Below are 25,140 nucleotides of genomic sequence, written 5' to 3' on the forward strand. Positions count from 1 at the left end.
TTATTAGAGAAACATCTTTCGAGCCACTGAAAGGGAGCGACCTCTTAATCGGAATCCGAGTGGATTAAGGGACGCCTTTATTTTCCCATATTTTTCATAACACTATCCGTTGGCGAAGTGCCAAGTACCTTGTTCTGCGTACCCTCGTTTAAAGTAGTTGATTCGACACTGTCAAGGTGTATTGTTCTTTCTCTAATCTGGAATTAAAGGGACAGTGGCAATGAGCAATGGAATCAAACCAGTTTTAAGTAATTTCAGTAATAGCTCATACTTACGTATTGTTAAAAATATTTTCGGATAAACTTTAGTGTCATTTTGCGCGGCTATTTTGTATGAGGAAGAAAAGGAGAAAATTAGAGATCCAATCATGTATGCAAGCAGTGGCGTAGCAAGGGGTGGGCGAAGTGGGTGACCACCCGGGGCCTCGCGCTTGAAGGTCCCTCGAGTCCCATGGGGGTTGATAGGAAAAATGTAATAAATAGAAGTGAGAAAAATTGATGGAAAAGGCTAATTTTTGTGGACAATAAAATTAAAACATTCTGTTTTTATTTGGCTTTAAATTTTAGTTTAAACGTCAAATCAGAGACGTAACATTCAGGCGGGCGGGCCTTAAGTCTAAGCGGACCCAAAAAAAGTAAAATTATTGTTGTATTTCTCATATGAAACATTTACGCAAAAAATGAAGATAACTTGTTTGGACATTTTTATCCATTTGTTCTTTTCTTGAATAAAGAGCGCTTTGTCTATTCTTCTTTCTCTTGACCTTGCACTCCCGATTTTAATATGTATAACACTAAAGCAACCCCAACTGCCAAGAAGCAGGCTGTGAGTCATTTAAATGCCTGCGTTGTTTTCAACTCAAGGAGAGCATGGATAACATTGGCAGTTAGTTCTTTCTTCCTTCCTAGAGCTTCAGAGGCAGCGATTGTCCTCTGTAATGAATACGAAGATGATTTATCCTCCGAATTTCCTGATGTTCTAAGTTTCCGAAATGTGCTTAAATCTGAAATCACCTCAACAACATCCATAAGTGATTTGGCAAGTTTCTTCTCCTTGATAACTCTACAGTAACTTCCGGTGTTCTCTGTACCCTGTACCGCCATCTGTTTGTTTATTACTCTTCCAGTAACAGTCACGACAGAAGAACGATCTCTGTCAAAATTGAAACTTACGAAGAACTCCTGGAAGCTAGTGTAGAGTAGTATGATGCAGGCCAAATTTAGCGGACTCAGTGTTTTCACTGTAGAACGTGAAAGGGGAAGGTCTAATGATGTGGTGAAGTAAAAGTGTCATTCGCAGCCCAGAAGTCAGTTTTCTGTTTAGAGGGACAAAGGAAGGTATAAGTAAGTATTTGCCTTTTCTTCTTTTGGAATACACATGTCAAAGAAAGATCAGTTGTAATCTATGATAATTCACAGGTAGAGAGAGGCTACATTTGTATAATTATTAATGTAAGGGTAGCCCCAACTAGCCATTCAAATTTCTTGAAGGAATCTGACTGCACATGGGGGGGGGGGGGGGGGGGCAAATTTGTTTCTTGCAGACGCGTATCTGAAGATTTTGTCAACTCCACTACGTCAAATATTTAACACTCGAAGAGCATTTCAGACGTACAAAACAAAAACGAGATTCACAATTATCATCTAACTCCTGATATTTAAAATTAACTGGTCAAATTAGCTGTAGCAATTGATTGTACCAAAGATTCCACACTAATGGAGCAAATTATTATCGTTTTAAGATTTGTTTATATTGAAACCGATTGTGTGGAAGAGCTAAATATTTTGAGGCCCTAAGCAGGATTGTAGTTTAGCAAACCCCTCCCCCTTGCTCTATCAAATACCAACAATTGTGTGCGTCCTTCGATATTTTCTTATTATGTGATTGAGTGTAAGAAAAGGCATGAGCCGTAATCTCCGCCACAAATAAATAAGAGACAAAGAAATAAATAAAATAAATATTTACATTCTACAAATTTTGAAATGAGGAAACAAGGAAGAACTCATTAAAAATAATATAGGTTGTATTTAAGGATTCGTAGTTTACGTTTCTAATTTTTATAAAAGTTTATCATATTTAAAGCTATTTCGGGTATGTCTTAGTGCCCGAAGATCTTTAAAAACGTACTCTTACTACTACTTTGGTTAAAGAAAATTCCAGTAGTGTGTTACAAGTGTAAATTTCTTCGGTTTCGCATATTATTAAATATCATTTTCGTAAGTAATTTATTATTATTATTTAAATATGATAATCTGCTGACTTATCCCTGAAGATTTTATACCGATTCACACTCAGATTTCAAATTTAAAGAACGGATGAAAGCCTCGCATTCCAATCTCGCCCAGGGCCTCGCGATATGTCGCTACGCCACTGTATGCAAGTGACAATCTCGAATACATTTATTTAAACTAGTACTGCTGGTCTAGGCCAGTGTGCGAACCATTTTCTTACATATTTCAAATAGAGTATTTCATTATTGGATCGTCATTTTTTTATGTGGGGGTTATTTCTTTTGTAACTTTTTTTGTACATATTTAATCAAGAAATAAATAAGATTTTTTATATATTCTTAAACTGAACGTCTGGGATATTATTGAAGAAAGAACTGCGGTTTCCCAATGTCCATGGTGAAAAATATAATATTTTTGTGTGGTAGTCATTGAATTTCTTTTGATTTGGTCGAGCCGTTTTTTGTTAGTTTTTAAGGTGTAATTCAAGCAATTTGCCTCAGGACGTAATGTAAACACACACTAGGTCGAGCCAAGGCAGGTTACTCTCCTTTGGAAAGCAAGTAAAGCATTACATAGAACTCGCCGCCTCTTCTTGGGGTAAATATATTTATTTTAGTAATCCATAGCAATAATTACGTGGATTTTTTCTTCAGTGCAAATTTCACTTGTTAATGTGAAATTGTCCTGTAACAAGAAATTAGAAATTCGAATTTGATATAATTTATTTTTCTGTTTTATTGGGTAAAGTGCAAGGTGTTACTATATGAAGTACGCTTAGTAGAACTATTACAGCATACAGGGAATCAATAATAAAATAATATTGCTAATAGAAGTACATCATCCAAATGATGCACCTGCTTTAAATCAAGCAGTATACCAACATTAAGTATTATATTTTAAGAAGTTATGTTATTAATCAATATCGATAATATCGTTCAAGTCTCGCAATGCAGCTATAGTATAAAACTTCACATTCACCTCAGTAAACGCCAGAGAAGCATGTTTGCAACACGTCATTGCGAGCGAAGCGAGAAAGAAAATTTTTACATCCGTTTCTTTGCAGGCTTTCAAGAATATTAATATATTGGGGTGTCAATACTTTCTTAGGATCCCACGATATTTACTCCTTTCCAGCTTCTCTTCTCACACGTTCGGCACCGAAAACATGTGGATACCATATCGCTAAATATAGCCCCCAAAATGCAATGTTCGAACTCTCCCCCCACTACAGAAATCCCTTGCCAATCTAAGTCGATATTGTCTCCTCCAAAACAAATAGTTCTCAGTTACCACACCAGAATTTCCGCAACAATAGTAGCACACAAGAATTTGATATGAATCCGCCCTAACAAAAATACCCGCCATAATCTAAGACTTGACACTGATATTCAAGAGTTGGATATTGCCCCCCCCCCAATAGTGTATTCTCAATCCCAACATTTTAAGTCATAATATGTAAGAGTAGGATATTTCCCCCTCCCCTCGATAGTACATGTTGCCCGTTACGATTCCCTTGGAAATCTACAAATTTATATTTATATAACAGCAATGATTAATTGGTAACGAAATTCAACTTGTGTTCAATGCCATATTGTCCACGTCAAGTTTCCATCATAACCCCCCCCCCCCCGCCCGCAAAGTTTGGTGGACACAACACTCGTGCCCCTAAATACTTTATTTTCTTCATCTAATGGATTAAATATGGTGCATTTAAGGTGTATTGTTTTACATATATTTTAGAAAATATATAAATGTTGAATTTTACATTATTTGAATGAAAAAAGGCCAAAAATCTCATTGTCCGAATGACGTGATTAAACCTGTTGGCTCTATCAATAATACAATAACTTGAGGACAAGGAAGCGAAATAACTGGATCTCGTGATTGTGTTCTAAGTGATCTAATATTGCATATGGAAGTTAAGTTATTACTTACTGCATCTTCCAAGTGATAGGTGCTTATATCTCTAGTACATATTATGATAGCTCATAATTTATAATTTACAACAATATACTTAGTTTAGACTTTAATATAACGTTCTGTTTATAACAAAAGAAAAAAGAACACTATGTAAGGTGGACTCAATATGGCCTACATAGGAGTATATCGAAAAGGACATTTGTTACTCTTATGTTTACGTAGAGTGTGTGGAACACAGTAAGGATGATAAAGGACCTTTCATTTGCCCAGACTGTGATGGGATCCATGGTTTTCTGGTAACGAACTGTGACATGTCACTCCCTTGTTTATTGGCTTGAAACAATGTTATTTATTTGTGCAAATCTCATTTGTCATTATGTAAATAAAATGCAAGTGTATCAGTACACTTATCTACCTATAAAAACAATATTGTGGTACTTTCTTTACAATTTCTGTTGCATATCTTGATGTGAAAGAACAAAATATATGAGTAGGCCATATTGGGTACATATGTACAGTCACGGACACTTCTGGGTTGTAACAATCCTATTAACTTTCAATGTGATCGTTACAACCCAGAAGTGTCCATGACTGCAAATGTAGTACATTATGGTCTAAACGTAACCTTTTTAATAAAATCTTGCTTACATGCATGTTATTATTTTGAATTGGCTCTAATTTTCAGTAAATGTCCAGAAATGTTCTTGAATCTTGCCATTAGTTTTACCTTTCTGACTTTGTACACCATCAGAAACAATCACAAACCTTAGGTAGGCCATATTGGGTTCAGGTACCTTACGTCTTACAGTATAACCTTTTCCACCATTTTCCTTTATTTTAACACACATGTGAATTATCGGGTACCCCGTTCACGAAATCTTCTGTTTAAAATTCTCTCTTCCACTCCAATCTAGAAAAAAGTAGGAATTAGTGTTCCTTTCCTGATGCCCTTCAATTGTTCACTGGGCACTTCGCTATCTCTTTAAACAAAGAAGGATTCTATCATAGCCTATACTTTATTAGGTGGACGTCAGATTATATTAATTGATTTATTTGTTTTATTTAACTTCGCTTTTCTTCCACTTTTGGCTAATCGCGAAGATGAAGATGAATTGTTATAAGATGAAGGAGACGAAGGGACAATCACAAACACACATGGGCAGATCACAAAACCACAAAACAAGCTCAACGTAGGATTGTTGAGTCCAGGCGCGAGAGTCTCGTTAGTCTGCAAAATGCTGTCTAGAGTGTACTGTGTGACATTTTGGGTGGCAGATTGGAGTATATTATTTAATTTATGCGACAATTATTGAAAATATGGATCGCCGCTCCCCTTGGCGGAGTGGCTAGCACACACATCGCGCTACGACGCCAGGCGTCCCGGGTTCGAATCCCGGCCTGGGCATGGATGATTGTGAGTGTTCATTCATCAATTTCATCATGTCATCACTCATGCTCATCTTCGCAAATTAGCCAAAAGTGGCAAAAGAAGCGAAGTAAAATAAAGCAAAACAATCAATCAATGATAATTAGGATCGAAATTCGATTTTCCTCCAAAATCTATTTGGCATCCGTAATCCCTTTCGCTCCTAAATAATGCTTATTATCAGTTGTCGATTACCCCTTGAAGTCAACGAATTGCAACCCCTCCCCCCCCACACATACTTGAATAGACAAGACCTGAGTCGAAAAACCCGCCTGTGGTGACCTCCCCTACAGCAGGTCACTTGTCACAAACTCTGCAATGCCGATCTCTTCTCAACCTCTTTTCCCTGTAGATGTCCTTGGTAATCCGAGGAGCTGGATTCCTCAATCCGACAGTTTCCTGCCATGTGATCGATTTTTTACTTGAAACTGGAAAGTAAATTTGTTGTATCGTAAGGAAGATACGTCATTCAATATTTTAATTGATCAAGAATGCTATTATGTATTAAATGTTGGAGGGTGTTCGTAACTTTTGATTAAACCCGAGTAAAATTAAACAACAAAGCAATAGTAATAATGTTGAAATAGAAAAGTTAAGCCCAACATCATTGATTCTTTCTTGGCTTTAACGGACTTTCGGAAGGATATTGTTTCTACACAGCACACATATATACTACATATATTTAATTTTAGTTCTCGAAGTAGCGGGACTGTCCTCTCCCCCTTTCTCAGAAATATATGTATGGGTACGGGAAGGAATTTCGCTTTATTTGGTTCTGAATATTGCCCTTCCGCAGATCTGCATCTGATGTTTATTTACAAAAATCACAATTGCGTTCCTTCATTTTCTGCCTTTTATTTCACATATTTCACATAGTTGCGAGTGCTTTTGAAACTTTGTGTTCCTTCGCGTTGTCTGGCGAGGCTGCGAGCGGCCGAAGCAACAGCACTTTCACGCGATCCTCGGGGCATGACACAAGTCACGTGATTTATCGCCGACGTCATTGTCCATATATGGAAGGTAGCCCCACCTTGTACGCAAGTACGACAGCGCAGCCGAGCAGCCACTTGTTGAATGTTGGTGGAACAGACAGACAGTGCGGTGGTGGTGTGTTGCGTTAACAATTTTTTTTCTTCGTTTCCTTGCTTGTGTTCTAGTGCAGTTGTGTTGACATTTAGTGAAATGGCTTACCACGGTCCTTCCTACGGACTAAGCAGAGAATGTCAAATGAAGGTAAGGAGATTTAAGTCTGTAACGTTCTATTGAAACAAATGTTATTTTTTGTCATATCAAAAAAGGTGTGTTCACCTTTGTTTTTGCCGACAGCCTGCTTGCTCTGTCTCTACACCTCGTGCTTCGGATCCTCAAGTATCGGTATGTATCACCATTAAACGCATTCCAGTGAAAATGATCGGTAAAGATACATGCTTGGAAAGAGTGTACTTGCAAATAAAATAGATTTGTGTTTCGGACAGGTTTTCGTGTGGGTGGAGGAGGTCTGTGCGACGAAAGTACCAAAGTTGTATTTGGAAAGTGGTTTCCTTGAGCGTGCGTAGAAAGGCAACAGATGATGCGTGTAATGCTCTCGATAGGTGTGGTGCTGTACTTGTTATTGGTCGGTGCATCTGAAGCTGGTAGCATTGAGGTACACGTTTGCTCAATAGGAATGACAGCATGTGAAGGACCAGATGTAGCCTGTTTTCATTGAACCTTGAATTTGTTTATTTTTGTTTCAATTGAATGATAATAGAAAGGCACCGTGATGGACACGTAGTACTCTGGAATCCAGAATTGGCATTGTAAACTACAAATTCATTAATTTTGATATATCCCAAAATTGCGCCAAAACATAATAATATTATTATAATAATTATTAATAATAAAATCGTCTTTATTATTGCGGGCGCGTTTCGGCCTCTAGGGTCGCCGCTCTTACAACACACCCTTGTCTGGAGATTAATACAATGCAAATATGGAATATAAAAATACAATAAGCATTCTTAAGAATGCATTTTTACAATGGAGTGCACTAACGAGCGAGAAAATGAGGGAATAAACCCTGTGAGTAATCCACTACTTTGGTGGCCGAGTGCTTCTTGTGGTCGACTCACGATGAAGTTACAGAAGGCTCCGGTTTCGAGCCTTGGCCTGGACATCAAGTTCATCAAATGGCGATTTATCCTCATCGTCACGATTTACCTAAAGAGGCAGAAAAGCGATGTAAAATAAAATAGAAATGTCTGTACACATGCTTTGCGACACTTACAGAGATGTGATTATTGGCTAGAGTATATGTCAAATCTTCCATATTTTGTAGTTACTTATCACGTAATGTGAAAAAAAAAATGGCAATCGATTGTAAACCCTGCTACTACATTTCTCCGGTCACCTTGTAAGGGTTCTCATTTCACAGGTTCGACTCCCAGTTGAGGCACATGCTGGACAAACAAACAAATTGCTCTATTGTTCAAATTGCATAATTCTCCAAGGTATGAAGAAACTCTGTATTCGTTGGAAAAGAATACTTTGTTATCACATTTATGGATAAATCACGTCATTGTGTCTTTTGATTTCAAATGTTCTTCCGGCCTCTCCGATGGTGTAGCGGTATCGTCTGCGCCTTGTAATCAAGGGGTCCAGGGTTTGATACCCGGTGGAGGCACTTAGCGGTTCGGATGATCGGCGTGCGCAGCCCTCCGATTAGGGGGGGGGGCAAAGCCTTGATGAAAATTCAGTCGGGGAAAGAAAAACCTCATTCCATATCAAAGGCCAGTACCCAGGATTTTTTTAGGGTGGGGACGGGGGGGTCCGAAAATGTGGAACAAAGAGAAGGGCCGAAAATGCTGTTGGATTAGTTGAGTCAGGTTATTTTACGTCACTTTTTGCTAATCATGTAAGCGTGACGATGAGTGATGATATGATGAAATTGATGAAAAACACTTACAAAGAACACCCATGTTCAGGCTGGGATTCGAATCTGGCGTTGTTAGCGTGATATGCTAGCCACTCTGCCACGGTGGTCGGCGAAATGCTGTTGAAGTATTAGATGTGACCAGCAATGCTATGGTGGTATTGCAAGGAACTAAATAATTGTAGAGTTGAAATTATGGTCCAAAGTAATGGACAAAATTCAATTCATCGATAGACACCCCCTCCCCCAACCTGACAATCAGCAACACAGTCGCTCACATACAAAGTCTGTCACACAGCGTACAGCTGAGTGCTTATTTTTGCACTCAATTCTCAGAAGTATTCTAATACGTAGTACTTTCCTCCGCAAATTGTGTTTTCAATTTTCCTTTTTCTTATAACAGCACCATTGAACAACCATGATAATTCTAAGTTTAGATAATAATATATTTATAAATTAAATGATGCGTATTAGCAATTATTTTTCTAGTAAAAAATATCAAATACTTAGGAGTAATACTAACAAATGAAAATTATATTAAAGAGGAAGTAAAACGTTGGCTTAATTCAGGAAATGCATGTTACTTCTCTCTGTACACATGTTAGTCTTCTTGTTCAATATCGAAGAAATTAAAAGTTAAAATATACAAAACAGTAATTTCTCCTGTAGTATTATATGGGTGTGAAACTTGGTCCCCTTACATTGAAAGAGGAACATAAATTGAGAGTATTTGAAAATAAGATCCTTAGGAAAATATTTGGACCTAAAAGGCATGAGGAGACAGGTGAGTGGAGAAGGTTACATAATTTAGAACTACATAATTTGTATTCATGTCCAGATATTATTAAAATAATTAAATCAAGAAGACTTAGGTGGGCAGGCCATGTGGCACGAATGGGAGAGGAAAGAGGAGTTTACAGGATTCTTGTTGGGGAACCTGATGGTAAGAGACCTGTAGGAAGGCCAAGATGAAGATGGAGGGACAACGTTGAGATGGACTTAAAGGAAATCGGTGGGGATGGAAAAGAGTATATAGATCTTGTTCAAGATAGGGACAGATGGAAGGCCTGTGTTGCTGCAGCCATGAACCTTCGGGTTTAGGAAGGCTAGAGAGTTAGTTAGTTAGTAAAAGAATATCTAATTCTGAGTTAACCAAGAGATTCCCGATCCTTCTTGAACTAAAACTTTCACTACACACACGTTTGCAAATTAAAGGCACATGTTTTTACATATATATTTACAAATATTGGATAACGTAAACACTGGTGGTTAAAGATTAGAATGAACTTCTGCCGTCTTAGGAGAATATCCTATACTAAAACGTTAGTCTTCTTACAGTTGGTAGAAGTTCTAAGCACCTCCACTATGTCTTGAATTGGTGTTTTAAGTCCACTTTATGCACAGTAAGGCTAATCGGGACTGGACCTACAGTTTAAAGTGGGATCCGAACCACTTGTGCGTTCACCGGGTATCGAACCCGGGACCCCTTGATTACAAGGCACCTCCACAATGTCACTGACACAAACCTGTTGCTCAACATAAGGCAACAACAGATACTTTAAACTGTTGAAACGTGTATCTGATATTGCGCCATCTTAGAGAACACCCTTTCACACGAACAACTTGTCACAGGAAAAACATAAAATATCTTCAGCAGTGGCGGTCATGGACGTCCGCAGGATTTTTTCCATGGAGGAACAAGCAAGGTAATTTATTTATACGTATATATATATATATATGTGTGTGTGTGTGTGTGTGTGTGTGTGTGTGTGTGTGTGTGTGTGTGTGTGTGTGTGTGTGTCTGTGTGTGTTTTCGTGCGTGCGCGCGCACGTGTGTGTGTGTATATATATACACACACACACACATACAGGGTGTCCCAGGTAACTTGACAAATCGAAACAAGCACCCCGATGTTAAGAGGCGAGGAGACTCACCCAAAACAAGCACCCCGATGGTGAGAGGCGAGGGGAATCACCCAAAATAAGCACCGCGATGGTGAGAGGCGAGGGGACTCACCCAAAACAAGCACCCCGATGGTGAGAGGCGAGGGGACTCACCCAAAACAAGCACCCCGATGGTGAGAGGCGAGGGGACTCACCCAAAACAAGCACCCCGATGGTGAGAGGCGAGGGGAATCACCCAAAACAAGCACCGCGATGGTGAGAGGCGAGGGGACTCACCCAAAACAAGCACCGCGACGGTGAGAGGCGAGGGGACTCACCCAGAACAAGCACCGCGATGGTGAGAGGCGAGGGGAATCACCCAAAACAAGCACCGCGATGGTGAGAGGCGAGGGGACTCACCCAGAACAAGCACCCCGATGGTGAGAGGCGAGGGGAATCACCCAAAACAAGCACCGCGATGGTGAGAGGCGAGGGGAATCACCCAAAACAAGCACCGCGATGGTGAGAGGCGAGGGGACTCACCCAAAACAAGCACCGCGACGGTGAGAGGCGAGGGGACTCACCCAGAACAAAGACCGCGATGGTGAGAGGCGAGGGGAATCACCCAAAACAAGCACCGCGATGGTGAGAGGCGAGGGGACTCACCCAAAACAAGCACCCCGATGGTGAGAGGCGAGGGGAATCACCCAAAACAAGCACCGCGATGGTGAGAGGCGAGGGGAATCACCCAAAACAAGCACCCCGATGGTGAGAGGCGAGGGGACTCTCCCGGAACAAGCACCGTGACGGTGAGAGGCGAGGGGACTCACCCAAAACAAAGACCGCGATGGTGAGAGGCGAGGGGAATCACCCAAAACAAGCACCGCGATGGTGAGAGGCGAGGGGACTCACCCAAAACAAGCACCCCGATGGTGAGAGGCGAGGGGAATCACCTAAAACAAGCACCGCGATGGTGAGAGGCGAGGGGAATCACCCAAAACAAGCACCCCGATGGTGAGAGGCGAGGGGACTCTCCCAGAACAAGCACCGCGACGGTGAGAGGCGAGGGGACTCACCCAAAACAAGCACCGCTATGGTGAGAGGCGAGGGGACTCACCCAGAACAAGCACCCCGATGGTGAGAGGCGAGGGGAATCACCCAAAACAAGCACCCCGATGGTGAGAGGCGAGGGGAATCACCCAAAACAAACACCGCGATGGTGAGAGGCGAGGGGACTCACCCAAAACAAGCACCGCGACGGTGAGAGGCGAGGGGAATCACCCAAAACAAGCACCCCGATGGTGAGAGGCGAGGGGACTCACCCAAAACAAGCACCCCGATGGTGAGAGGCGAGGGGACTCACCCAAAACAAGCACCGCGATGGTGAGAGGCGAGGGGACTCACCCAGAACAAGCACCGCGATGGTGAGAGGCGAGGGGACTCACCCAGAACAAAGACCGCGATGGTGAGAGACGAGGGGACTCACCCAGAACAAGCACCCCGATGGTGAGAGGCGAGGGGAATCACCCAAAACAAGCACCGCGATGGTGAAAGGCGAGGGGAATCACCCAAAACAAGCACCGCGATGGTGAGAGGCGAGGGGACTCACCCAAAACAAGCACCGCGACGGTGAGAGGCGAGGGGACTCACCCAGAACAAAGACCGCGATGGTGAGAGGCGAGGGGAATCACCCAAAACAAGCACCGCGATGGTGAGAGGCGAGGGGACTCACCCAAAACAAGCACCCCGATGGTGAGAGGCGAGGGGAATCACCCAAAACAAGCACCGCGATGGTGAGAGGCGAGGGGAATCACCCAAAACAAGCACCGCGATGGTGAGAGGCGAGGGGACTCACCCAAAACAAGCACCCCGATGGTGAGAGGCGAGGGGACTCACCCAAAACAAGCACCCCGATGGTGAGAGGCGAGGGGAATCACCCAAAACAAGCACCCCGATGGTGAGAGGCGAGGGGACTCACCCAGAACAAGCACCGCGACGGTGAGAGGCGAGGGGACTCACCCAAAACAAGCACCCCGATGGTGAGAGGCGAAGGGACTCTCCCAGAAGAAGCACCGCGACGGTGAGAGGCGAGGGGAATCACCCGAAAGAAGCACCCCGATGGTGAGAGGCGAGGGGACTCTCCCAGAACAAGCACCGCGACGGTGAGAGGCGAGGGGACTCACCCAAAACAAGCACCGCGATGGTGAGAGGCGAGGGGACTCACCCAGAACAAGCACCCCGATGGGAATTTGAATCTGCAAAAATAAAAAAAATAAAAGGGGGTTCCCTTTTAACATTTCAAGTTTGCCTCCTGCCTCACACGCCCGGGGGTGGCGGGGTGGGTTCATTGTAGCGTAGGTGACTTGCCCCCAAAATACTATTATACTTTCATATGGAACATATTTTCGTTCGATTCATATATTTATCGCAATATTTCGCCCACGGACCACGGAAACGTATAAAGGACATCAAAACAAGCAACTTTTCTTAGTAATATTTTTCTCGTTGGTGCGTCATTTCAGCGCTACAGTCGTTCAAAAAAGCCCGTTTTGCCGCCGTCTTTGCTTGCTGTTTCTTTGTGTGCGTGTTAATTCCCCCCCCCCCCCCCCCAGTTTCATCTAATCTTCATCCATTTTCATAGTCTGGATTTGCCTACAGAAGAAGGAAAGCAAGGTAGCATAAAAATACCAATACAAATTATTTCCTTGAATGTTTTCTACGCCGAAGGGGGTAAAGAGTAACGAAACAATTGAAAATGGCTTTTTGTTTAATCGTCTGTTCACTTGACCAACTCAACTTTATTATTTACAATTTCCAGTTATTACGCGTAGCAATAATTCTGGACGGCATATTCTCAAGCTCCAAACATCGTCGGTGGAAATTGTAAAGCGCTTTCACTCTAGACTAACTGCGGACGATTCTTCCAGCCGCTGTCCTCCAATAGTTAACTTCCTCATTCAAATTTGTGCGATACACCGAACATGTGATTCTGCTCTCGAAAAAAAGAAGCAGAGGCTGGAGAGAGAGACTGGTGCTTGACTGCGTAACAGCATAGCATTTGAGAGCATCCCCACACAACTTATATTCTCATGTTTTGAAGTTTCTAAAATCAACGTTCCTTTTCGCCAGGTGAAGAGAAAGTCCACATTCTTTTTCCGGTAGTTTTGTAACCTTGAAAAAATAGATAATATACTTGTTATTTTCCGAGCATAATGTCGTGTTCACTTATGGTTGTTGCATGCCTTTACCATATTTCTATGCCAGGAAAGTGACAGGGATACATAAAAGTGACAGGGATACATAAAAAGTATCACATCCTGGACGTTACATTTTATGATGAACATCTGGAAGACAACTCCTGCAACTGGGCCTTGGAAGTTCCCACGATCTGATACAGCGTGGGTGTTGGGCATAAAGGTGAAAACACATTGAAATGCTGCGAAGATAGCAAATACCGTTCAGATAAATTTAAAAGATTATAAATACAAGTTTAGTAATATATTTTATTATCAAAGCGTGGAATCTATTAAATCCCTACTGAAGACTAAATCCCAGTTAGGGATAAAGAATCATTTGAGACTAGAAAAATCTTCTAAATGTTTACTTTTTTCTTTTTTTTCCTTTAAAATACCAATGTTGTGTTTGGACGTTACCTCTGACCTCTGAAATTCCTCTAATACATTTTGCTTGAAAACTGAATAAGACTTTCCTAAGGGCAACGTGGGTATGTTCATGAGACAACATGTTTGTCTACAAAATGAACGAAATATTGCGTTCTATGTAAGGAAGCGCTTTCTTTGCATACTAGGGTTGGTACCCAGACAACACTTGTCTCACCCTGTCTCCGTCTCGAGTTGCGGGCGGGGTTTCCCTGCAGTGACGGTGCCAGGAAAAAGTTACTGGGGAGGCGAGAAAATATTGTAGGGGGCAGTCACATTAAAACGTGAATATATAATAATAATAATACTTTTTATTATTATTTGACTATTATTGTTATTATTATTCGATTATTATTTTTATATTCTTGTATGGTGTTTTGTGTTTGTCCTTTATTCAGAATGGAAGTTTACTGCTTAAATTTAGTTCTTGATTACGAGTTCATCTCCATATGATTCGTTTTAATAAGGGCATTAATTCTAATAATGCCGTAAGTTGCGTTGTTGATTCTAGTGGCCTATTTCAGTATTGGAAGAGAGGTAGAAAATGGTCTAAAATTGTTTCCCCATTTATAATTTTATAATTCATCGTCTTTCTGGAGATGAAACCACTGTTATAAATATTCAAGTTATTAGATAGCATAAATGACGAAAAAAATGTTTCGAAGAGTTTAATTTTCTTGCACGATAAACATGACGTTGGAAGAAATTAATTTTCTTAAGCATTAGAAACAACGAAAGTCACTTACTGAAGTGCAATTCTCCTATAGGAGAATTCTGCTATACCTGTATGTGCTTTGGAGAAGGCATGGAGACCACCTTCGATGCGTCCAAGACTTGACATTCCTCCTTCTCAATAGCAAGAACAGTCGAGCAAGGCTTTTCAAAGGTTTCAAACACGAGAAGGTTCTGTCACACGCTGCATTGGAAACTGGGATTGTTGAAGAGAAATGTGGACCTCTTGAAATGCGAATTTATGATTTACTAGGATATCTAAGAAATCCATTAAGTGGACTACTTTTGTTCCATCCTCGTAATGCTGAATACTTTTGGGGAAATCTACGTTTTACCTTTCAGGGAAATGATATCACAGGAATAAAAATCTGAAAAAGGTTACAGTTATCTCATAATTCAAGAAATATTCTGACCCTGGTACACCTCTCTCTACCACTCCAAAGTATGTTTGTGTTACACAATTACAGGCATCTATGGAGTTCTTGGGAAGAAGTATTTTTGGTTTTGATATGTGCAAAGAGCGAACCTGCATCTAATGATTGAAGGGCGGAAAATCCTAAAAAGCGTTATTTTACCTGCCCGCCATACAAACATCTGTCCTGTTCCTTCCTCGCAATGTCTTTCGTCTGATCTGCATCAGTGCGAATACTTTCGCCTCTTCCACTTCCTGGCTAATTTTGCTGAAAATAAGAGTGGGCATTGCGCAGATTAATTTGTTTTGAATTGAATTGTGAGTGTAATTTGCAGTTTAAGGTTCAAGTTCAATACATTTGCGAATAATATCGCCTCATTTTGAAATTACTTTCAAGAGTTCCAACTCATCATCATCTCGAAAGGCAAGTCTCTGAATAATAAGAACCCGCGATGCATCCACAACAACTGACATGTAGCGTCCGTTTTCTTCAACTACCTTTGAAGCCTTTCACTAATTAGCGTTGCCACTAACGATCCACGATTAAAATAGTTCGCGCGTGCTACAGATGATCCTCAGAATGTTCGTGATGATTAAAAAAAAAAGTTTAACGGTTTTCTTCCAGTTCTTTAAACTGGTTAAAACTTAGGTTAATCGCGACGATTACAGGACGTAAATGAATGAAAAATCACATATGCCCAGGTTGGCGCTGGAATCTTGAACGAAAATCACACACACACATATATAAACTAAAACACAATTAATTTTTGTTAGTCAAGTTGGTATTATAGGCAGGGAAAGTGATATCATGCACAATACGCCACTTAGAAAAGGTGAAAATCGCCATAATCTTAGAAATGAACTTTCTAATTATTCGATATTTCATTAACGTCAGTTGGGGTGGGGGGCGGAAGAGGGGGCTAAGTGTCTGACTGGGGAAGCGCCCGCCCCCCTGTCCTTCCTCTGGCATCGTCACTGTTTCCCTTATGGCGTAGTTGTAATGTCGTCGCCTTGTAATCAAGGGGTTCCGTGTTCGATTCCCTGTGGAGGCATATAGTGGTTCGGAATCCACCTTAAACTGTACATTCAGTTCCAATTATTCTATCTGCGCATAAAGTGGAGTTAAAGCAAAAACTCAACTCTGGTTGCAGATACATGTTCAATTCTTGATCTCGTCTTAATATCAAAACTCCCTTCTCCTTCTTTTATCGCTCTTGTCCAGAATCTACAAATAATATCAAAATGTAGAAAATACTTACCAAGACAGGTAAATAACCATTTTTAATTTAAGCAAATTTTTCGTATAGCATACACTCTAATTGAATAAAGTCTCGATCGAAACTTGAGAGAGTAAACCGCAGTCTCGTCTCCACTTTATAGACCTCTGATTCTCATTCTCCTCTCGACAAATCTCAAAGGGTCTTGTCTTGTTCTTTTCATGGTCTTTAAAGAGTGCTTTTCGTCTTCGTCTCATTTATAATTTTGTCTCGATGCTATTCTCTATAACAAACTGAACAAAATTCCCACATCTCTTGTTTTTTAGATTATTTTGAAACCAAGTAAGTAATTGACGTCACGTATAGTCGACTTGATTTATCAAAAATAAAAAAAGTGACCATCATTGTGCTGAAGGTCGTTAAATTATGATATATTTTTATGATGATTATATGATTATGATAATTATACTGCACACAAAAATAAATTTGACAAATTATACTGGAATATACTTTAATTTTGTCGTTCCCTGTAGAATAGCCAGTCACAATGCTTTAGTTAGTACTGAAGTTCCGTATTATATCTTTAAGATTAACACAGGTTAAAGCTGACCCACACTTCACTACTTCGCCCAAGATTCCACGTCAAAATTACTAAAATTCTTAGTTTCACAGCTTTGATTATTTATCTATCATGTTCCGACATAATTTTTGAGGTTAAGATGAAAATAAACTTTTAATATAATAGCAGCACGTTCAGCATCAAATTCCCCATGTATTTAAATGGGAGAACAATTGACCATCAAAAGCGTAGGTACACAACAGGGGTGCTGCCACCTACAATAGTTTGCTTTGACCAGGCCCATTCAGATTATCGTAAATCTTCAAATTTTCAAATAATATAAAAATCGTCACAATGATAGGAAAACCTGTGCTAAAGTGATAACGAATAATTAGAGACTATAATGTTAAAATTCCATATTCATATACTTAATAGTTTCTGTGAAAATGAACATAAAGTTATGACAATTAAGCTAACATTGTCCAGATAGGGAATTGAAACTTTCCTTAAGGCACCACGAAATAAATTAACGTGCGCACGCTGCACGCTTATGCTAGGAAGGTTGGTAAAAATTGCAGCGATGCGAGTCGACGCACCAACTCTATTACCTATGAGTGTATGCTCATCTTTGAGATTTCGGATTCGAACGATCATCCGTAGATGGGCAGCTGCCTGGCAAGCCTTGCACCGCAAATGGCTATCATGCCACTGAGTTTACACATTTTTACCAACAGTCATGTGTGTGTGTATCAGTAGCGTATACTGGGTTTAAAAGCTGGGCTATCTCGCTATACCATAGTTTTCGAATGGACAAATATTTGCTGGGAGATTTTGAGATTTTAGAGTGATGTGGCATTGTGCTTTAAAACTACATCCCTCACAAACAATTATGAAAATTACCATTAACAGAAAACAGTAAAGAAAGTATTTCCTGATTATTTTTAAAAAAGAAAAAAGTACTGCCGGCCTGCTTATCACACCGCGCTATACGCGCCAGGAGTCCCAGGTTAGAATCCCAGCCTGGGCATGGGTGTTCTTTGTGTGTCCCTTCAACAATTTCATCATATCATCACTCATTTACTTCACGATTAGCCAAACGTGGCAGAATAGCGAAGTAAAATAAACAAATCAATCAATTATAAAAATATAGCAGCCGCCCGTATTGTCAAATATTTATGTGGTCCTACATGCGAGAATTTCATACCCTTCTTACCTTGACTACTTTATTTGAACAGGCACTCCATTCTTCTGTTATTTTGGAAAACTTTCTACATGTAGATTGCCAATTCCTAAGAAATCAAGTTCTTAACTCCTAAAAAATCAGGTTGCCAACTCCTGAAATACCATAATTGAAGTGGACAATTTTATGCACATTTTCTAATCACTTTTTCTTCTGTATTTTGGTCGTCTCTGAACATTCAGTGTGGAGGAAATGGCGAGACAATTGTCCATTATATATCCGTTCTCGTTTCCTGCCCGACCCTTCCCTTCCCTTTCTAATTTTACTTTACCACCGCATTCACATTCAGAGATTTTACAGCGTGCGAAGGGAGTGGAGTATTGTGATAATTGTGCTGGACGCCAGAGCGATGTTCACGCCGACGGCAATCAGTGAGTCGGGCTGCAGTTTGAACGTGTTCGCGCTGATTCGTGAATGGTGATCACGCGGGTATAGGCTTTGTTTATGCATGGAATTCAGCAGCTAGTATATGTTATTTTAGCGTGTTATCCTTTCCCCTTACTTGTGTCGGAAGTAAACACTTGATGTAAAAAGCATTAGAACAGTTACCGCAACTAAGAATAATGAGATAAGTATCTTATGGGGGCTAATGGCCTGACGTAAAGTGGGGAATCCTCCTCGTGGCACCGGAATGTATGAGTTATGAGGTTTTTCTTGCCGGTAATTAATCCATATTGTGCCTGGCTGTGAAAGCAAAGGGCTCTGTGGAATGTTGTCCACCGGAGCAAGTTGCACAACACAACTGTCTGCACTTTGTTTATTGGGTTACTTCACGTCTTTGCCTTGTAATTGCTAGCGATTGAGTGAAGTGAATGATAATTACGAACGTGGATGAATAGGGCGATCACAAATACCCATGAATTACCGATATTCAAAAACAAGATTCTTGATCCGTACCAGTGATATTCTAGAAATACAATTATTTTTATAATGTTAATTATTCTATAATAATAATAAATTTTGTAATAATTTCACTTTTTAATGACATGTTCAAAATATTCAGTCGACATATCCACTACAATTTTTTTATAACAATTCTACAAGCTACATCATAGAAAATGGCCCACTACACGTTTTCGATTTTCTGTGCTTTCAAATTAGGGCAAAAACGAGATTTCCAGAGTTGCGAGGCCAGTGATGCGCTAAAAACACGAGCCGTAGATGGTTTGTCGTCTGCTCTTCGAGGTTCAGTTTACTGTATAGCCTGCGGAGAGACAACGTGTGCAGCATTTTAACCATCTGTACAGATTAAAATAATGGAAGAGGGAGTGGGAAGAAACACTTTGCATTGTAACCACCATTCTATTAAATATCTCTGCTGTCCACGTTGAAGATAAATGAAACAGGTCTTTCACACGTGAGTATTCTCATCAAATCACACGAAAAATATTAATTCTAAAAATCTGTTACGACTCAAACTTTTTAAAAAATAAATGTAAATCTTACGCGTCGAAATTGACAAGAAAGAGTAGTGCAAAATTAGAATGAGATAATAGTTGGAATTCAACGTTCATATTTTTCACTCTATTTAGGAAGCCTCTCTTACTTCCTTTTCCATAAGGCAATTCCAGTTCGTCTTTCCTTTCTGTGTGCCCAATCATAAATTATTATCAAATATTTTTGTACAGATGACTAAGAATACAATGTGTAAGATTGCATCAGTTGTACAGTACATTTCAATATTTATTTTATGTATAATGATCGCAAGAAAGTAATGTGCATAACATTATATCAATTATATCACCAGGGTGGCGACAGACCTGGAAAACCGGGAAAAGTCAGGGAATTTGAGGTGTCAAAAAAAGTCGGGGAAATGTCAGGGAATTTCGTCTTGATCGACTTTTTAAATTTTTTTTATTTATTTATTTATTTATTTATTTAAAGATATCGTTATGGAACTCTGCATGGGAACAGGAAATCTCGTTCGTAAGATTCGGCCTCAACTTTTAGGCCCCTTTTATGCGCAACACAACCACGGCGCCAGAAACCAGTGATGGCAGGAGGAGAGAGATAGAGAGAGAGAGAAATTTCTCTCGTCCTGGCTTCTCGGCGGGAATTTTAAATACGAACACTCTTTGTAGGAAAATTGTTATAACTCTGGCACTATGGGAGCAATCTACTTCGGATAACTTTTGTTTTGCAGCTATAACATCAGCGCATGTGTACAATTCAGAACGCCGAACCGAAAAAGGGGGTTTGGGGGGCGCGAACCTCGAATTTCAATGGGAAAAACATAATAATCTGGAGTTTGCACCTCTTCTCCCACTATTTTGGAGAGAAGCGGCGAACTTTAGTATTCTCTTCAAAGAAAGGATATTTGTCAAGAGAATGAAACATGTTTCATGTTCTTGGGTGCCATACAAGTTGAATAATAAGCCAAAATGCGATTTTTACGAAAAATAGGTAATTTGCATTTTTGGAGGAAAATTGTTATAACTCGGACACTATGGGAGCAATCTACTTCGGATCAGTTTTGTTTTTCAGCTAAAACATCATAGCATGCAACCGTGTACAATTCAGAACGCCGGACCAAGGAAGAGGGGCTTGGGGGGCGACCCCCGAATTTCAATGAAAAAACCCACAAAAATCTGGAGTTTGCCCCCTCTTCTCCCACTATTTTGGGGAGAAGGCGCAAACCTTAGTATTCTCTTCAAAGAATGGACGTTTCCAAAGAGAATGAAACATGTTTCATGTTCCTGGGTGCCATACAAGTTGAATAATGAGCCAAAATGTGAAACTCTGTTCGGAAATGTGGCATGGATATGTTGCGGAGAGGGGGGAGGTTGGTCATCAATATGAATTTCCCAGGCTTGCTCCAGACCTGTGTCAGACCGTATGGGAGTAGTAAAGGGACTTGTAAACAGATGGAGGGGATACGAGCGGGTGGGGCCATCCGATAGTTGTCGGACGTCGTAGTAAGGCATTTTGTTGGGCAAACTGAAGGAACATGGAAACAAATAGGTTCCATTGATACATACGATTTTTGTGGAATATCGCCACCCGACAAAGTACCTCACTACAACATGCGACAGAAAATGCATGGACTGCAACATCCAACAAAAATCGCATGCATAAACAAGAAGAGCTTTAGACTGCAAATATGCTGCTCGAATTTTGTTACTCTTCTGGCTCACTTCACGTTATGTAATGTAGCAGTGCTTACGAAGGTTTTCTTTCATCATCCTGACGTATTACTGGTTTCGCACAAGTTAACATATGTTTACAATGACATTGCACTATTCTTAGGTAACAAAAAGAATCCAACCAAATGGGATATATATTGAATAGCCACGAAAAAGTGAAACATAAATCTGCATTGTTGAACGTTATAAAAATTGGCAAGTGCATGCTCCCAACCTCAAATTTACTGCAACACTAGTATTGCAATGAAATTAAGGCCACTCTCTGTCCTGTCTGTTTAAACTCTTGAGAGATGGTCATTAATCTCTCACTGAGTAAGGTTAATGTCCAATATTATGAAATAAAATAATAATAATAAATATGTAAATATTTTAATATCATATTTACTCAAATCATTCAATCATAAAAACAAATCACTTTCTTCAAGAATTGACTTTTCTCTTCCAGCCCTGCTAAATTTTCACTTTCCATCTACTGATTTATACAAGGGGTGGCCAAAAAGTAATTTCCAATTAGTAGGGACATTAATTTTTCGCAAACGCCAAAGCCGTGAAAAATGGTAATTTTTCGCCCGTTCGAAATATCGAAATAATACGAATTTGGCATAAAATGCGAATTATTGGCGTTTTTAGCGATTTTTTAAAAAAGAAATGTCCTAAAACAACGAAAAATTCCATGAAATCCAACATTCTTGTCTCTTCTAGGCCATGTTTGTGTACATAGAACATGCAAGTTTCCCAACATTTTACTCAAGAGTAAACTATAGAGTTATACGTACATGGAATAATTCCGACAGCCACATTAAATCATGTATTTCCCACGATTTTTCCAACTTCTATCAAAACCATTTGCATCACAGAGCAAAGTGGCAGGGTTCTAACAGGAGATCGAGTGCGTATCTACCGTCACACGGGAGCCACATCTTCGTATTTGCCACACGAGATATGTTTTGAATTACCAAGCTAAGTGCGCACATCGGCATTTGTCGAGCGAGTAATAATGGAGCTCAGTCATTAGGGTGTCTGACTACTATGCGAGAGACCCGGGGTCGATCTCCTGTGGGGGAGAACCGGGATGTTTTCCACCTATTCAAACTGTTCCGGCGCCCATCCAGCATCATATGAAGCTGGTACCTTGAGGAAACTTGGAGGGATAAAGGTAGCCAGGAGCGTGGTGCTGATCACATCACCCCTACCTTCAGCCGTGATCAAGAAAGTGTGGGGCTCTAACTCCATACCCCTACTATACACCTTCATGGAAAAGTGCAGGGGAGCACTTTACTTTTACTTCCTCAAAAATCTGTTCCAACATATCAAACTGTGACAAAAATACATAGACCATGTGACCTACAATTTAAAATAATAGTTTAAAACCACAATAGAGTATTACGTTTCGGTATATTTGGCAGATAAATGTTCTAAAACAAAAACGCGAATTTTGAAAACTTAACACTAACAAGTCAAAAAAAGATAATGCCAATTTTTGGTGCCATAATATATCGGTATCTGTCACGTGAGATTGATTGTTTTTAATTTTTTGGGTGCGTCGCCACTTATGGTCATTATACACCCTTCAGTATATACGGGGAGAATTCCATTATCTAAAATCCTTACCTTAAAATTAAAAAAGAGGTATGGAAAATAACTTTTCCAAAATAACTTTCAAGATATCAAACTCTCACGAAGAGGTGTAAGCCATGTGAGTTACAATTTGAAATAGTAGTTTAAAAACACCATGAAGGTATAATTTCAGATATTTGCCAGAAAATGAAAATGTGAATTTTGGGAAAAATAACACCGTTTAGTAGAAAATAAAAAAAATAACCCAATTTATAAAAATATATATCAAGGTCCCTCCCGATTAGGCATAAATATAACAAGAATATCAGTTGTAATTTATTGCATTCGTAACAGTTAGTCCTAACCTAATTTTCGGCATAATCACCACCATTGTTCTGGCATTTATCGTAGCATGGCACTAAATTTTGTATGCCCATGGTATATGTGTCTGACAGCAAAGACTGGAACTGTCTCTACCGCTGTGTAGCTGTCAAATCCTTGCCCTGCCAGAAACCTCTTCAGTTAAACAAAGAGATGAAAGTCTGTACATTCAAGACCAGGGCTGTACAGGGAGTGGTCCAAAATCTCTCACCTGAAGTGATGCAAAGGGCCCGTGTGTACTCAGCTGTATGGGGCTGTGCAAATTCGATTGGCCTTCCGTGAATTGTCTGCACCATCGTCTGACCATACTATCACTCACGACGTCCGGTCTGCACACCTCACACGATTGCTGGTGGCTCTGTGCCAAATTTTGAGCGTGCAATGTAGGCTACATCTACATCGCAGTCGGTGGGAGACTGTATGAGAGCTGCAATCTTTAACCTAGAACTGTCCTAAAACTTCTGCATTGCAACTGTACCAGATTACAGCTACATGCCACTTCTTCCTGCCTGCATGTGTGTGTGTGTCGCTCTCCGACCACTATTGCTGCGTATAGGCACCATTGGAGCGTTTTTACATGATGCCCCTCGTATATGAACTTTCAGAAGCTTTTATTATTAGAGTGTTCCTGTTTTAATGCGTGGTTAGCTAAATCAGGTACAATGCAATTCTATAAATTCCTTGCGTTTAATTTCTAATACCTACGTACCCTTTTCGTCAGCATTAATGGTATAACTGCATGTTGTCAGTTTCACAGTACTTCACTTGGATATACTGTACTGAAGCAGAAATTCCATTGATAATGTAAGGAAATATGACACTTTATTTTGTTCGATTCAATTGTTTCACTTATATGCAAGAGTTAAGTTGTTTGCTTTACATTGAAATGAGTCCGCACTCATGGTTCTTGCAAGCAGAAGGTTCCAAACCTCAGTGGAAATATCAACATATAATACCGAGAATGTATAAGGAGACTGATAAATTACAAATTGTATTTCTTAATCAATCACTCTTCACTCTTCACTCTTATCTCATTTAGTCGTAACTTTATAAAAATAATCAAGTATTTTATTTTAAACTTACTGCGTATGACAAAATTCCGTAATCCTTCCCTAGCTTGTGAATTGTAATAATTTTCCAAATTCACTGTTTTCTGGTTTGAATTCAAATCATAGAGAATAGAGAAATTAAGTCAATTTCATAGAAGATAATATTGGTACTTAACAAAACCATACGTGGATCTGTCTGAGTTTATTATTTCTATTTGCAAAAACATCGATTTAGTTTAGTTTGTAATTGTCAGGGAAAAATGTAAATTTTGTCCTGGAAAACCTGGAAAAGTCAGGTAATTTTATTTCTGCTTGTTTGTAGCCACCCTGATCACATACTGAAATAGTACGATATATTTTCAATTTTGTACTGCGAAATAGTCGCCACATCTCATTAGCCGAACGAGTTGATTGGTGGACTCACATATTCACCACTAGGGATGATATCGAGACGAGTCGATTTATGAAAGTTTATGTCTCGAACTCCTCTATTTGTAAATGCCTGTCTTGTTTTCGGTCTCGTCTCAATTTAAACATCTGTCTCGTTCTCGTCTCGGTCTAGCAGGGCAAGTCTCGTATATAATAAACATCATATGCAACGGGCAACCGCACAAGCTTTCACAGTATAGAGGTTATTAAGACAAACAACTTTCCTTAATAATGTTTTTTGTTTGACGCCTCGTTTCGACAATACGAGCCCTCGAAACCGGGACTTATCCTAATTATACAGTATATGCTAACCACACAGTATATTCACAATTATCACGAATGGACTACCTTTGCAATTATTATAGAAAAAGTACATGACTTCTCTGTAAA

At 40.0% G+C, this 25,140-nt stretch overlaps 1 protein-coding gene across 1 annotated transcript in view; it reads left to right on the forward strand.

Moving 5' to 3' along the window:
- Positions 1-6,658: 6,658 nt before the first annotated feature.
- The window catches only part of LOC145984115 (myophilin-like), a 399,095-nt gene continuing 380,613 nt past the window's right edge, over positions 6,659-25,140 (forward strand). The window contains exon 1 of the mRNA XM_083117549.1: positions 6,659-6,810. Coding sequence (XP_082973675.1) covers positions 6,760-6,810 — 51 coding nt within the window. The 5' untranslated portion in view covers positions 6,659-6,759. The remainder of the gene's footprint in view (positions 6,811-25,140) is intronic.

Source organism: Lepisma saccharinum, chromosome 2, assembly GCF_977018435.1.
Source record: "Lepisma saccharinum chromosome 2, izLepSacc3.1, whole genome shotgun sequence".
Classification (NCBI taxonomy): domain Eukaryota; kingdom Metazoa; phylum Arthropoda; class Insecta; order Zygentoma; family Lepismatidae; genus Lepisma; species Lepisma saccharinum.